Source organism: Rana temporaria, chromosome 7, assembly GCF_905171775.1.
Source record: "Rana temporaria chromosome 7, aRanTem1.1, whole genome shotgun sequence".
NCBI lineage: Eukaryota > Metazoa > Chordata > Amphibia > Anura > Ranidae > Rana > Rana temporaria.
Genome location: NC_053495.1, coordinates 20,651,254 through 20,666,322, shown reverse-complemented (window position 1 = coordinate 20,666,322; position 15,069 = coordinate 20,651,254). Strand labels below are relative to the sequence as shown.

At 44.8% G+C, this 15,069-nt stretch overlaps 1 protein-coding gene across 4 annotated transcripts in view; it reads left to right on the top strand.

The window, feature by feature from the left end:
• Positions 1–15,069, top strand: part of MTMR14 (myotubularin related protein 14) — an 82,541-nt gene that overhangs the window by 55,359 nt on the left and 12,113 nt on the right. For 2 of the 4 annotated variants that reach the window (XM_040359039.1, XM_040359037.1), the window contains exons 14-17: positions 1,395–1,468; positions 4,219–4,277; positions 5,685–5,823; positions 6,174–6,344. In XM_040359039.1, the coding sequence (XP_040214973.1) occupies positions 1,395–1,468; positions 4,219–4,277; positions 5,685–5,823; positions 6,174–6,344 (443 nt within the window). Of the gene's footprint in view, positions 1–1,394; positions 1,469–4,218; positions 4,278–5,684; positions 5,824–6,173; positions 6,372–15,069 lie in introns of all 4 variants that reach the window. The other 2 variants (XM_040359038.1, XM_040359036.1) reach the window with 1 other exon arrangement.

Here is a 15,069-nt window from a genome sequence, read left to right as displayed (position 1 = left end):
GCTTTCTCTTCCTTCCTTCCTTCCTTCCTTCCTTCCTTCCTTCCTTCCTTCTCTCTTCGCTCACTCTACCTTCCTTCCTTCTTTCCTTCCTTCCTTCCCTCTCTCTCTCTCTTCGCTAGCTCTTCCTTCCTTGCTTCCTTCTCTTTGCTTGCTCCTTTCTTTCTTTCTTTCTTTCTTTCTTTCTTTCTTTCTTTCTTTCTTTCTTCCTTCCTTCCTTCCTTCCTTCCTTCCTTCCTTCCTTCCTTCCTTCCTTCTCTCTCTTCGCTCCTTCCTTCTCTCTCTTCGCTCCTTCCTTCCTTCCTTCTCTCTCTTCGCTCCTTCCTTCCTTCCTTCTCTCTCTTCGCTCCTTCCTTCCTTCCTTCTCTCTCTTCGCTCCTTCCTTCCTTCCTTCTCTCTCTTCGCTCCTTCCTTCCTTCCTTCTCTCTCTTCGCTCCTTCCTTCCTTCCTTCTCTCTCTTCGCTCCTTCCTTCCTTCTCTCTCTTGGCTCCTTCCTTCCTTCTCTCTCTTCGCTCCTTCCTTCCTTCTCTCTCTTCGCTCGCTTCTTCCTTCTCTCTCTTCGCTCGCTTCTTCCTTCTCTCTCTTCGCTCGCTTCTTCCTTCTCTTTCTTCGCTCGCTTCTTCCTTCCTTCCTTCCTTCTCTTTGCTTGCTCTTCCTTCCTTCCTTCTCGCTCCTTCCTTCCTTCTCTCTTCGCTCGCTCTTCCTTCCTCCCTTCGCTCTTTCTTCCTTCCTTCTCTCTCTTCGCTCGCTCTGGTTTCCCTTCTTCCTCAACTCCCCCCCTTTTTTCCTTCCTCTCTTGCAAGCACTTCTTCACTTGCATGTTCTTCTCCCTGTACTTTCTCCCTCCTTCTTTTTTTTTTTTTTTTTTTTCTTTCCTCGATTGCATGCTCTTCTCCCTGCGCGCGCGCGCACACACACACTCTCTCTTCTCCCTGTACTTGCACGCTTGTGTGCTCTCTTCCTTCTCGCCTTCACTCACTCTTCTTCCCCTGCACACACTCTCACTTTTTTTCCTTGCTCTGTTCCTGCCTCGATTTGCATTGTGCGCTCTTTCATCTTATCAATCTTCTCCTTCCTCGCTTGCATGAACGTCCGCCCACTCTTCTCCCTGTACTTGCACGCGCTTCCTGTGAAACTCAGTCTTGTTTGCGCATTTCAAATTTTATCTACTGAATTTTGTATTTGATGTTTAATTTTGGGGATCGGCCATAAAACCCATGTTGTAATGCCTAGGATGACAAAGTACTTAATTTCTAATACTTGGCCCTGAATCTATATGCACAATGATCACCAAAACCTTTTCACATCTCTATGGTCTGTGAATATTTTCAGGTATATGCAGTCAAATTTTCTGTTCTGCTTAGCTCTTAGTAATTGCTCCCATTTCTCTCACCCAGATCTTCTTTTTCTGCTTCAATTTTCTGAAGCACATCACTTCGGACGAGTTCTCCTCGTCGGGGAGGAAATCGCGGTAAGCTTGCGCCCAGCAAAGTATAGAAAAAGCAGCATCTGACCTCGTTAGCGGATCCGGCTTGGGGATATCGATGGAGGCCATCAAACCCCCAGTGTCCTGACCCAGTTTGTTTAATTTATTCTCTGCTGGAATAGTTCCCAGCCTGGGACCAGCCTCATATGGAGGTGTGTGTGTGCAGAGGCACCGTAAGAAGCGGTCCAATTTCCAAACTAAATGTGCAAGCTGGGCACTTGTATAACAAACACGGGGCTGGCACAGCTTTCTTTAAATAGCCCGACAGTCTAAGAATGTCTTCCCTTTTCAGGGATATGTCATCTGTTTTGAGCCGTTACATTACCTACAGCTGAGGAAAAATGGATTAACTATTGTTAACTATTCTCCATTTCTACTGTGCTTCTTGTAGGCTTCTCTACTAGAATTGTTTAAAACGCGTATTGAATTTTTGAGCGATTTAAAGGGGCTGTAAAGGTATAATTTTTTTTTTTACATTTTTTTTTCCCCTAAATAGCTTCCTTTACCTTAGTGCAGTCCTCCTTCACTTACCTCATCCTTCCATTTTGCTTTTAAATGTCCTTATTTCTTCTGAGAAATCCTCACTTCCTGTTCTTCTGTCTGTAACTCCACATAGTAATGTGAGGCTTTCTCCCTGGTGTGGAGTGTCGTGCTCGCCCCCTCCCTTGGACTACAGGAGTGTCAGGACGCTCACTAACACACAGCTCCTTTCTTTATCTGCAACGTAGAGAGCGTCCTGACTCACCTGTAGTCCAAGGGAGGGGGCGAGCAAGACACTCCACACCAGGGAGAAAGCCTTGCATTACTGTGTGGAGTTAGACAGAAGAACAGGAAGTGAGGATTTCTCAGAAGAAATAAGGACATTTAAAAGCAAAATCAAAGGATGAGGTAAGTGAAGGAGGACTGCACTAAGGTAAAGGAAGCTATTTAGGAAATAAATATTGTACCGTTACAACCCCTTTAAGGCTGCTTTCACATTGGGCAGTGGAGCCGCGGTGACGGTATAGCTGCGCTATTTGTAGCACAGCTATACCGTCGTATTTACCATGATATTCGGGCGCTAGCGGTGCGGTATTAACCCCCGCTAGCGGCCGAAAAAGGGTTAATACCGCCCGCAATGCGCCTCTGCAGAGGCGCAATGCGGGCGGTATTACCGCGGTTTCCCATTGATTTCAATTGGAAGGCGCGGTATAGGAGCGGTAAACACCCCGCTCCTATACCGCTCCAAAGATGTGGCTAGCAGAACTTTTGGAGCGGTCCTGCTACCGCACCGCTTCAGTGTGAAAGCCTTTGGGCTTTCACATTGAAGCCTGCAGGGCATTATTTTTTTCATGCGCTATTTTTAGCGCTGTACCGCATGAAAAACGCCTCAATGTGAAAGGGACCTAACTGAATGACCTTTTTGTTTTCTAAAGTGATGTGTATAACGACAATTGCCTTTTTTTTTTTTTTTTAAACCTTTATTAAAAGTTTTTGTACTTTGTGTCAAAGTGTTGCTGATCTCATGCAGCCATTTTCTGTCTATATGCTCGCTGGCGATTTCTGTACATAATTACGTAGGCATAGTCCACTGTTGTTCAGCAGCAGGCTACATTATGAGAAATGCCATATGCAATTAATGGGGAATGTGGCAGTGTTTGGTTGGGCTTTAGGTGAGCTTGGGAACCTTTAGCTAGCAGATCCAAAGGCATAGAAATTGGGTGTACTCAGGCTGCCAAGTGATTGGTAATGCGTAGATTTAAAGGGGTTGTAAAGGGAAACATTTTTTTTTCATAATAAACATCCTTTACCTGCAGACATTCCTCTTTTCACTTCCTCATTGTTAGTTTTTGCTCAGAAGTTGCTCTATTTCTTCTCTGTTCTGTTCACTTCCTGCTTGTCTGATTTTACTCACCACCATGACGGGAGGCTTTACTGCGGTGGTGAGTAACGTGCTCGCCCCCTCCTGGGAACTACATCTGTGCGGCAGGACGCTCTCTACGTGTTAGAGACTTCAAGGAGGTGTGAATTACTGGGCGTGCCGCAATTCATACTGGGAAATGTAGTTCTTACATGAACGAGCGCCGCAAACCAGGAAGTGAATGAGAGAACAGAAACTAGAATGCCGGAGGTGATATAGATGAAGGAATTTAATAGGTATTTGCTTGTTTTTTAACAGAATCATTACACTATTCTGTCTGTCTACTTTGCAGACATTCATTTTAGGCTTTTTTTTTTTTTCCCCCTTTACAAGGGCTTGTAGCTGTTAAAGAATATGGGCTGTGTATCCTAGATGTATTCTCATGCTAAATGTTCACCCACCTTAAAGGGGTTTTCCACCCATTTTTTAAGTTTATTAAAAGTCAGCAGCTACAAAAAGTGTAGCTGCTGGCTTTTAATAAAAAAAAAGCTCAGACAAGCTTTATAAATTCCGGACTTTGAACAGCTATTGAGAAGAGAAGGCTGCAGATAAACGGGTACAACTTGCATAGGAAGGTTTTTTTGTTTTTTTTTTCATCTCGGTGTATCACCTGATGCCAGTCACTTCACTGAATATATGTAAGGGGTTTTCAACCGTTTTAACAAGCATTTAACCCTTGCAGTGTGAGGGGATCACTTCAAGGATATTTTGTACAAACGTCCTAAAGTTCAGCAATGTTAAAATATATAATAAAGTTTGCTCTGTGCAAAACCAAATTCTGGGCTTATTTTCTATTGGACTATAATTTCTGGACCATTTGTGTTCTTTGATGCAGGCGGAAAAGCTCACAGCCTCGGGATCCAGGTTTATTGTTGGAAGACTTCTGTGCGCTAAGTATGTGCTTTGAGAATCTGTATTGCTCCAATCTAGCTGTTTATTTTTATATTATGTTTTGTGCTGTCAATGCTTTCCTAATGAACAGTGTAGTAGCAACATCGCTACATATAAAACTGCACGTTATGTCCAGTTTATGCCCGCTTTGTTTGAATTAAAGGGGTTGTAAAGGTAAAAAAATAAAAAATTCCCTAAATAACTTCCTTTACGTTAAGGCAGTCCTCCGTTTTGCGACGTGGCTCCCAAACAAAATTGACATCCTTTTTTTCCCCACAAATAGAGCTTTCTTTTGGTGGTATTTGATCACCTCTGCGTTTTTAGTTTTTTGCGCTATAAACAAAAATAGAGCGACGATGTTGAAAAAAATTAATATTTTTTACTTTTTGCTATAATAAATATCCCCTAAAAATATATAAAAAAACATTTTTCCTCAGTTTAGGCCGATACCTATTCGTCTACATATTTTCCGTAAAAAAATATCGCAATAAGCGTTTGATCGGTTTGCGCAAAAGTTATAGCGTTTACAAAATAGGGGGTATTTTTATAGCATTTTTATTAATGTTTTTTTTTTTACTAGCAATGGCGGCGATCAGCGATTTTTTTATTTATTTTTTGTTTTGTTTCAGTACTGCGACATTATGGCGGACGCTTTTGACACATTTTTGGGACCATTGGCATTTTTATAGCGATCAGTGCTATAAAAATGCATTGGATTACTATAAAAATGCCACTGGCAGTGAAAGGGTTAGCACTAGGGGGCGGGGAAGGGGTTAAGTATGTTCCCTGGGTGTGTTCTAACTGTAGGGGGGGTGGCCTCACTAGGGGAAATGACTGATCGCTGTTCATACATTGTATGAACAGACGGTCAGGCATTTCTCCCCCTGACAGGACCGGGAGTTGCAAGCTCCCGGTCCCCGCTCTGTAACGAGCGATCGAGTGTGCCCGGCGGCGATCGCGTCCGCCGGGCACGGGAGTCGGGGGCGGGAGTGGCCTGTGCGAGAGCCGACGTATTACGTGCTCTCGCGCAGGGCAGCCAACCTCGACGGCTGGTCGGAAAGTGATAATTGATAATTGAAAATGATAATTGATTATGAAATTAATCGATTAGTTGTTTCGGCCCTAAACACAAGCACAGAATACTGGAAGCCATCAGCTTACTAGATTTGCAACGTTTTGTGGAAAGATCAGGCGGATTTTGAATTTGAAAAAGATGTAGCAAAGCCCTCCTACGATTTACCAAGCCACATAAGGGAATAGGTTCATTGTTGGGGGGTTTACATACATTTTTGGGATTAAAGATTGGTTTCCAGCATCCTGTTTAGGAGGGTCCCTGTTAATTCTCAAACATTGTGCCGGTGGTTTTTTAGGTTGTGTTCAGCTGACATGTGTTTGTACCTCCTTCTCCAGAACCCCGGGATCGTGGCAGTAACACCAGCCTGAGCAGTGACTTTTCTGTCATTACGGAGGACTCCCCCAGTGCCTTTGGAAATCATAACTATGAAGCTGTAGACCTCATGACCTTCGGAGCACAGAGCCATGCAGTCTGGTGAGATTACACTGTATACCTATATTCCTTTTTTTTTTTTTTTCCAACAAGCTGGTTGAACAAAAAAAAAAAAATAGATTCTCTCCATTACACTGTGGCCCCTTTCACACTGGGGTGTTTTTCAGGCATTTTTCAGGCGCTTTGGCGTTAAAAAATGCCTGTAAAGCGCCTGAAAGAAGTCTCATCTGCAATCCCAATGTGAAAGCCTGAGTGCTTTCAGAGCCCTTTCACACTGCCAGCGCCTGAAAAACGCTGGTAAAGCGCCGCTAAGACCCCTTTCACACTGGAGCGGTTTTTAGGCGCTTTGGCATTTTTTGGTTTAATTTTGCCTTTCCTCTTCTACGTGGCAGGAAGAAGACGCACACCTCCTCCCCACACGCAGCAATGTGGAACAGGACTGCAGAGGAGCATTTGCATTACCCACCAGGAGCTGAAGCCAAGTCATCCAGTTCTTCCTCTTCTAACCACTCAGATGTGTTGCTGAGAGCTGGGAGCAGCCCATTGGAGGTACCGCAGCGAAGGTGGGACACGTGCCGAGCCTTTTCTTCGTACGTTTGACCATTTTATCTTATAAGTATACAAAGATTATGTATCTTCTTCTTTTTTTTTTTTTTTTTTTTTTTTTTTTAAAGCTTTCTACCCTTCTATCCCCTACACTGTCAGGTCAGGCTGTGGTTCTTGTAGGGAGACTATAGTGTGTGTGTGTGTGTTTTTTTGTTTTTTTTTTAAGGTAGCAAAGACCCTAGGGAATAAAATAGTCGTTGAAATTTTTTATGTCACATGGTATTTGTGCAGCAATTTTTCAGACGTGATATTTTTTGGGGGGAAAACACTTTCACGAATAAAAAACAATATTTACTCATCTGTAAATGTAACTTTCTTTTTTTTTGATCAGGCTTTACAGCATAGGCAGATCTAGAGTCTTTGAGCCCAGATCTCTGTAAAGAGGACCTGTCATGCCCTATTCCTATTACAAGGGAGGTTTACATTCCTTAGAATTTTTTTTTTTAAATGACATCTCTTGAAATTTAAACCTCCCTTGTAATAGGAATAGGGCATGACAGGTCCTCTTTACAGAAAGATCTGGCGTTAAAGTCTCCAGATCTGCCTATGCTGCAAAGCCTGATTTAAAAAAAAAAAAAAAAAGATCTCAGGCTTTCCAGCTAAAAAAGGCAATGTTTACATCTCCTGAATGAATGAATGAATGAATGAATGACTTGTATAGCGCAACGCATGCGAACTGAATCGCCTCTGGGCGCTTTTTTCCAGCCAGTATCTACTTGGCTGGTGCGGTCATTTTTACCCCGTAGGATCATGACACGCTAGGGACACACAGTCATACACACATATATACATATATACTGGGCCAATTTGGACGAGATCCAATTTACCTACCAGCATGTTTTTGGAGTCTGGCTCTGAAAGTGACATGACGTCGCTTCTGGCCTCTGAGGGTCATAGAAATGGTCAGGGACCATCTGGTCCACAGCCAGCTCTATGGTAAACTGCCACCACCGGCAGATTAATTCCCCTGGTCGCACAGGAGAAGTGGGGGGGGGGGGGGGGGGAATGTCCCCCTCCCACTGGCTGTAAAAGCAGCTAAACTGCTGCTATGATTAATTTTACATGTGAGGGAATAGATGGCTGAGGTCAAGGGGTTCCTTACCCATTAATTGGATACAGCACCCAGAGGTGATTCAGTTCGCATGTGTTGCGCTTTACAAGTTTCTCACTCACTCACTCGCTGAAGAAAAAAAGAAATGATTGTGTCTTTTTTTTATTTTTTTCCTAACTTGAAAGGTAATGTCATAATGTGCTAGTATGCATTAAATACTAGCACATTAGGTGAAACTTACCTGAAAACTAAGCCATCCAGCGCTGCGGTGTCACTGCTGAAGGCTGCTTCCATCTTCACCCGATCTTTCTTTCTTCCAAGTCTGCTGTGGGACTGGCTGGATCCGCGATTATGTAGTTCGTGGGGGAGCCGCCATTTACGGCACAGGATTCGGGTGACTCCACACTCCCCATTGCGACCATGTTTTCTGGTGCTGCTTTTGTAACGGTTTTCTCTGTTCCATTGGGAGCCTACGGATGTAACACTAGTGCTGGTGTCCCCTAAATGTATTTTCTAGTAGGTTTAGGTTTTACATTGTCTCAATGCATACTGGCGTCGTCCCTCTTCCTCCCTTTTTTATATTTTTTTTAAATATCCCCCTGGCAGTGTACAGCCTACTTTGTGCTGTTCCATTGGCAGTTAGGGCTGCCTATTGGGCAGGGCATCTGACAGCCAACTGCAGTGCATGCGGTGGGCTGATGGTACTACCGTTGATGGGATGGCAGTGGCTTGGCGTTGTCAGCCTGAAACTGGCAGTGCTTTTACTAGCATGGACAACAAGTAAAAACTCCAACAGATATCCCAAAAAACAATTCAAACTTGTGTAAAAATACAATTTGGAATTGCATACCCTTTAAATACAGACCGGAAATTTGTTTTTCCCTCTCCAGAAGCACAGATGGTGACTGTTGGAGTTTGAATGTGAGTTAGGGACCTTTTTTAGAGATTTTTTCTTTTCTTTTGTTTTTTTCGATATTGGGACGCCTGACGCACATGAATATTAATGGCATTGCCGTTTTAGTCTGTAGGGTCCAATATTGACTTGGCCCACCCTTTGCAGCTATAATAGCTTCTAACTCTTCTAGGAAGACTGTCCACAAGGTTTAAGAGTGTCTATGGGAATGTTTAACCATTCTTCCAGGAGCGCGTTTGTGGGGTCAGAGAAAGCCTGGTTCGCAGTCTCTGCTCCAATTCATCCCAAAGGTGTTCTATGGGGTTGAGTTGGGTTTTAACTCTATTCATTTTTTTTATCGTTTTTCTTTATCGTTTTTTTTTTATCGTTTTTTTCAATGTATCAGATTTTTTTCTTCTACAGTATTAATAACGCATGGGTCTCAAACTGGTGGCCCTCCCAGCTGTTGCAAAACTACAAGTCCCATCATGCCTCTGCCTGTGGGAGTCATGCCTGTAACTGTCAGCCTTGCAATGCCTCATGGGACTTGTAGTTTCGCAACAGCTGGAGGGCCGACAGTTAGAGACCCCTGCATGGAGTATAATTTGTATTTACTTATTAGTATAGGATACGCTCTTAGGCTCCTTTCAGAAGGGCGTTCCGATCAGATACACTTGTCAGTGGTGACAATTGATGGGCACAGTGGTGACAATTGATGGGCACAGTGGCTGCATGCGATGGGCACAGTGGCTGCGTTTGGGCACAGTGAGGCCGCAAATGTTTTTTTTTTTTTTTTGTTTTTTCGTTTTGTTTGCGCCCACCCCAAAAATTTTGAGCACCAGCCGCCACTGGTAGTGGTCCTTAAGTGGTTGTAAACCCACTTTTTTGACTTTTACCTACAGGTAAGCCTATAATAAGGCTTACCTGTAGGTAAGGAGAATATCTCCTAAACCTGTACGGTTTAGGAGATATTCCCCTCGCAATGCCAGCGGCGCATGCGCACGGGGGATCTACGGCGAAAGGACCGGCAGCCAGCCACTGGACCTTGCCGAATTTAAATCTCCCGCACGCGGGAGTGACGTCATCGCCGCTCCAGCCAATCACAGCGCTGGAGCGGCGATACCCGGAAGACATGCCGAGGCAAGATGATATCTCGCTCGGCATAACCCAGGTAAGTTCTACACACCTCGTTCCGAGGTCAGTATTTCATAATGAGCTAATATGCTGTGCATATTAGCTCATTATGACTTTTGCCTTGCAGGAGAAAAAAAAAAAATGTTTGATGCGGGTTTACAACCGCTTTAACCCAGTATAACCTCTGACATGGAGCCCAGGGTTTAATCTCCTACTAAGCTCCAATATCCAGTAGGAAAAGAGTGCTAGAAGTTGCAGAGCCCTGTGAGGAGGTATATGACGGCTTCAGCCTGGGCTCCAACCAGGCTATGCCCTCAAGTTTTAATGAATCCTGGAGCTTAATCGTGGTGCTCAGCCATGATTTAACATTGGGGGTGGAGTGAAACACATCAGGGGTGTGGCCTAATTGCCATACGGTCTATGGCTATCATACACTACCTCGCAGGGTTTTGCTGTGCTGCGCAACATTTGCTACTTTGTCTCCCTTCTGAATGTTTTGAGCTGGGGTGAGCTCTTTCCTAGTCGGCACTCCAAGTGGTTTGTCATGCAAGGGGACCTGGTGGAGCCTTGAGCGGCAACCTGTCATTATTATTGTGGGCCTCTAGCAATTGAAAAGAAGACCAGATCAACGGTATGGGTGGAGATGTGGGTAGGCAAAGTAACCAGTTCCCTTTTTAAGATAAACCCGTACTATCCAAAGGAGATAGAAGATTCACGGTCCAGGGTCCCAGACTATGGAACGCTTTACCAACCAGCATTCGGTTGGAGGAGAACCACTTGGCATTCAGGAGAAAGATCAAAACTCATCTCTTTTGATATCAAAGGAGACGGGAACAACAAGCGCCCAGAGGCGATTTAGTTCGCATGTGCCGCGCTATATAAGTTTTCATTCATTCATTCATGTCTGCCACTGCAGATTTCTCCTCCTGAAAATGCTGGCTGTCAGACTTTCCTGCTAAATCGGTGGCTTCAGTATATTTTGAGTCACTGACCTGGAACAAGCATCCAGGTTCAGGAGTTCCAACTTCACTGCCCAGATATGCAGGCTTGTCTGTTCCACGTTGCATTGATGCTAGAGGATCAACAAAGCAGTCGGATAAATAGTATTTTTAGGAAGTCGGCAAAGGCAGACTTGTTTTCTCAGCACAGGATTCCTTTATAAATGGTCTGTCCTTAGTGTTTAAGCAGCTGAACTGATTCTTCCACTGGAGAGTGTTTAGAGCGGGTCAGTGCCTCCATATCCCAGCAGTGTTTAGAGCGGGTCACTGCCTCCGTAACCATGCGCTGAACTCCATTCTCCAGCTGCAGTACTGGAGCTCCTGCCTAGAGGAAGAAGGGAATTGGCTTGTGGCACGAGAACGGCAGGTGCAGTGTTTTCTGAAGCTGGATGTGTCTACGCAGTTCCCATACCAGCATGCTTGTACCACTCACTGGCCTTGCTTTGTCTGCTTTATCGAGAACACATCAGTGTTGGAAGCAGCAATATTCGGGAACACCGGTTTTAGTATCATACCTTTTCTGAACTTGACATTAAATTTGTATGTGGTTCATATCATTTTTTGCAGAACAAGTAATCTTTCGTTGCTGGGATGCTGGAGATTTTGTAGTTTTTATGGCTTGCGCTTTTATCCTTGAAAGCAAGTTGGAAAATGGCTTTTAAAGCAAGGCTAAGCAATCCTGATACGCCAGCTGTGGTGAAACCACAAATCCGATCGTGTCTCTGGCTCTGGGGGTCTTGTCTGTGACTCTTAAAGCGGTTCTCCACCCTAAAGTGGAGTCCCGCTGATCGGAACCCTCCCCCCCTCCGGTGTCACATTTGACACCTTTCAGGGGGGAGGGGGGTGCAGATACCTGTCTAAAGACAGGTATTTGCACCCACTTCCGGCCCGGCATTCACGGGCAAAAGACGGGCATTCCGTCACATCCAGTCACCCCCCCGTTGTGTGCTGGGAACACTCGGCTCCCAGCACACAGCGGGAGCCAATCGGCGGGCGCGACTCGCGCATGCGCCGTAGGAAACCGGGCAGTGAAGCCGCAGCGCTTCACTTCCTGGTTCCCTCAGCGTGGATGGCGGGGGGGGGCAGCAGAGAGACGAGCGATCGCTCATCGTCTGCTGCGATCGGCGCTGGACTCCAGGACAGGTAAGTGTCCTAATATTAAAAGTCAGCAGCTGCAGTATTTGTAGCTGCTGGCTTTTAATATTTTTTTCCCATGGCACATCCGCTTTAAGGCCCTTACACACGATCAGACTTTTTGACAACAAACCTCTGATGGACCTGTTTTTGCAGACAATCCGACCGTGTGTACGCTCCAAACTTTCCTCGGACAAATGTTCGCTGTGAGAACAGACAAACTTTCCAGCCACAAATCTCCTACGTCAGCTAATCCGATTATGTGTACACAAGTCCATCGGACTAAAGTCCAAAGTACAAACACGCATGCTCAGAACCTATGCTAAAGATCAGACAACAATAGCAGAAGTTGCCCAAATGGTGTCGGTAAAGAGCAGAAAAAACACGTAGTACGTCTATTACATCACTACGTTCGTGTTTGTTGGCTGAAAAATTCCTGCCGTGTGTATGCATACCAATTTCACGGACAATGCCCTTCGGAGCAAAATCCACAGAAAAGTCAGTTGGAAGTCCGATCGTGTGTATGAGGCTTTAGTCTTACAATGTTTGATAAGATTTGTAGTTTTACTACAGCTGAAATGTTGAGGTTGCTTACCTGTTTGTATCTGTTGAATCTACAATTGTAGATATACACTATTAGCCGGATTCAGGTAGAGCGGCGTATATTTATGCGGGCGTAGCGCAGCTCATATGCGCTACGCCGAAGTAACATAGAGAGGCAAGACCAGTATTCACAAAGCACTTGCTCCCTAAGTTACGGCGGCGTAGCGTAAATGGGCCGGCGTAAGCCTGCCTAATTCAAAGTAGGCAGGTAGTGGGCGTGATGTATTACAATGAAGCGTGACCCCGTGTAAATGAAGGGACGAACGGCGCATGCGCGCGAATGCTCAGAATCACGTCGCATATACTCCCTAAGATACAACGGCTCAATGCCTTCGACGTGAACGTAACCTACGCCCAGCCCCATTCACGTACAACTTACGCAAAGTACGTAAAATCCGACGGCTGTTCCAACGTCTATACCCTAACATGACTTACACCTGCTATTTAGTGGTTTATCTTTACGCCGGACGTAAACGGCGTAGCTTACTGTGACGGGCGCAAGTACGTTCGTGAATCGGCGTATCCAGGTCATTTACATATTTGACGCGTAAATCAATGGAAGCGCCCCTAGCGGCCAGCGTAAATATGCGCCCAAGATACGACGGCGTAGGAGACTTGCGTCGGTCGGATGGAGCCGAAATGCAGGCGTATCTCCTTTGCAGAATCAAGCGCAGAGATACGACGGCGCATCCGCGGACTTACGCGGCGTATCAGTAGATACGTCGGCGTAAGTCTTTGTGAATCCGGGCCGTAGTTGCCAAAAGTATTGGGCCGCATTTACACACCCATTGAATATGAAAAAAGTGTAGCGCTTATTTTTGTGCATAAGTTAGTTGACAAAACATATGTCAAATGTTGCAAACATACATGTACATGAAATCTTAATTTAAGTGACACTTAGGCTGCATTCACACCTAGGCGTTTTTACGCCTGTAGTGCTACGCCGCTGCCGCCAGAGGGCTGAAAACAGATGTCCCTCTATGGAGATGGTTCACATCTCCACGCCGAACGCCGGACGCCTGTCGCCTGCCGCGTGAAAAAAGGTCCCGGACCTTTTTTTCAGGCGTCTTCGAGCGTTCGGCTAGGAGATGGGAATCGTCTCCATAGAGGGGGTCATCTTGGGGCACATCTAGGCGGACAATACCGGCGTTTTGTCGCCGCAAATCGCGGTACAAAACGCCGCTATTTTTACCGCGATTTGCGGCGACAAAACGCCGCGATTTCGTCCGCCTAGATGTGAATGCAGCCTAAGTGTGATCCGTTTAAAAAAATAAATAAAAATTATAACAAATAAATCAGAACGAAGCAGTCCTCTATTGTGACCAAACACAAATAACAGTCCAAAAGTGTAGAAAAAACTGCAAGGTTGAAATGAAGAATTCCACATGGATGTGACCCACTTTCTGAAAGGATAGAGACACCACCACCAATATACGGAGGAGGCTTACCAGATGGTGTTGACTTGGTGAGGTGTATACCACCCAAGTCAAAACAGGCTTATATAATCAGTCAGCAAGATGTATCCAGCTGGTCCTGAATCCACATATCAGTTGGCACCACAAATTCCAATAAACACCAGGAAGTGTAAAATGCATATAGTCTTGTTGGAGCCAGAGATACGGTAACCACATAACATGCGTAACGGGGAAAAATACTCATAGTGTGATACCGTACAAGGTAGTATTTATTAAAAAGATTAAAAATGAACACTCACATTTGGATGAACGTCATAGGCATATCACAAAGTGCAAGAGCGATGTGTGTGAATGGGTCCCCGACGCGTTTCAACTAAACAGTCACCTGACCCTAGACGATGACTGTTTCGTTGAAACGTGTTAAATTGATGTCCATGCCGTGTTTCCTTGGTCATCGGTGGGGGGCCTTCTCTAAGGTGCTGTTCTAAAAGACTACTGAAAAAGGGGTATCCCGGTAAGTGTTTTTTTTTTTTTCTTGCCTTGTGAAGCAAGATAATACTCCATCCCTCGCCAACATGGTCTCTTAAGTGTAGGGGGCCGCTAATCCCGAGCTGCAGAATTGCTTGCACTGGTCAGTGGTGACCTCACCACTGAACAACCAAAATGATGCAGTCCCCTATAGCCAGAAAAAGGTTACTCGAGTGGAGCATTCCGTGACCATGGCTTTAGGTGAGTAAACAGGGTTTTTATATAAGTGATGGGGAGAACCTAAAGATGGCGCTTGAAAGCTTTCAAGATTGTGAACAAAATAGTTTCCTCAATCTTCTCTCTCAGCTGTTTATTATACACTCCTTTCTGTGCAGTGTGCAAAACAGCAATATCATTAATATGGAATTTCAGTAGATCAACTTCTGAATGGTGAAAAATACTGTTTATACCCAGCCTTCGTTATAACTTTATCTAAACTTCACTGACTCACCGAAAGGGACGATGTGTAGTGTGATTGATGGCCTCAATTATATTTCTCTATGCTGTGCAAAAAGCTGGATAGAGTGCCCAGAGGAGGAATAACTGGGTCTATGGGGACAGACTGGAGTATTTTCCGTCCACCATTTACGCTGCTGTCAATTGTCAAGCAAAATAGTTACATTTTGTGCCAGGTTTTGTAGCCATTGGGGGGAGGGGAAGGGTTGTTTTTCTTATTTTTTTTTAATGTAAAGAACAAATGTAGGGAAAAATACAGAACTATAAACCACAACAGCCAAATAGAGCTCAGCTTCTAGTAGTGCACCCACTGGTTTTTCAGTTGGGCCTTGTAGGGTAACAAGGTATTTTTGCATGTTAAGTAGTCTATTGCATATACCTTCTCTCCACCCCCTTTTTTTTCTTCTTTCTATTCTGTACCACTTCTGGTCCCTTTTTTAAAATCCATTCTTTCCTTCCCTTTTCCCAATT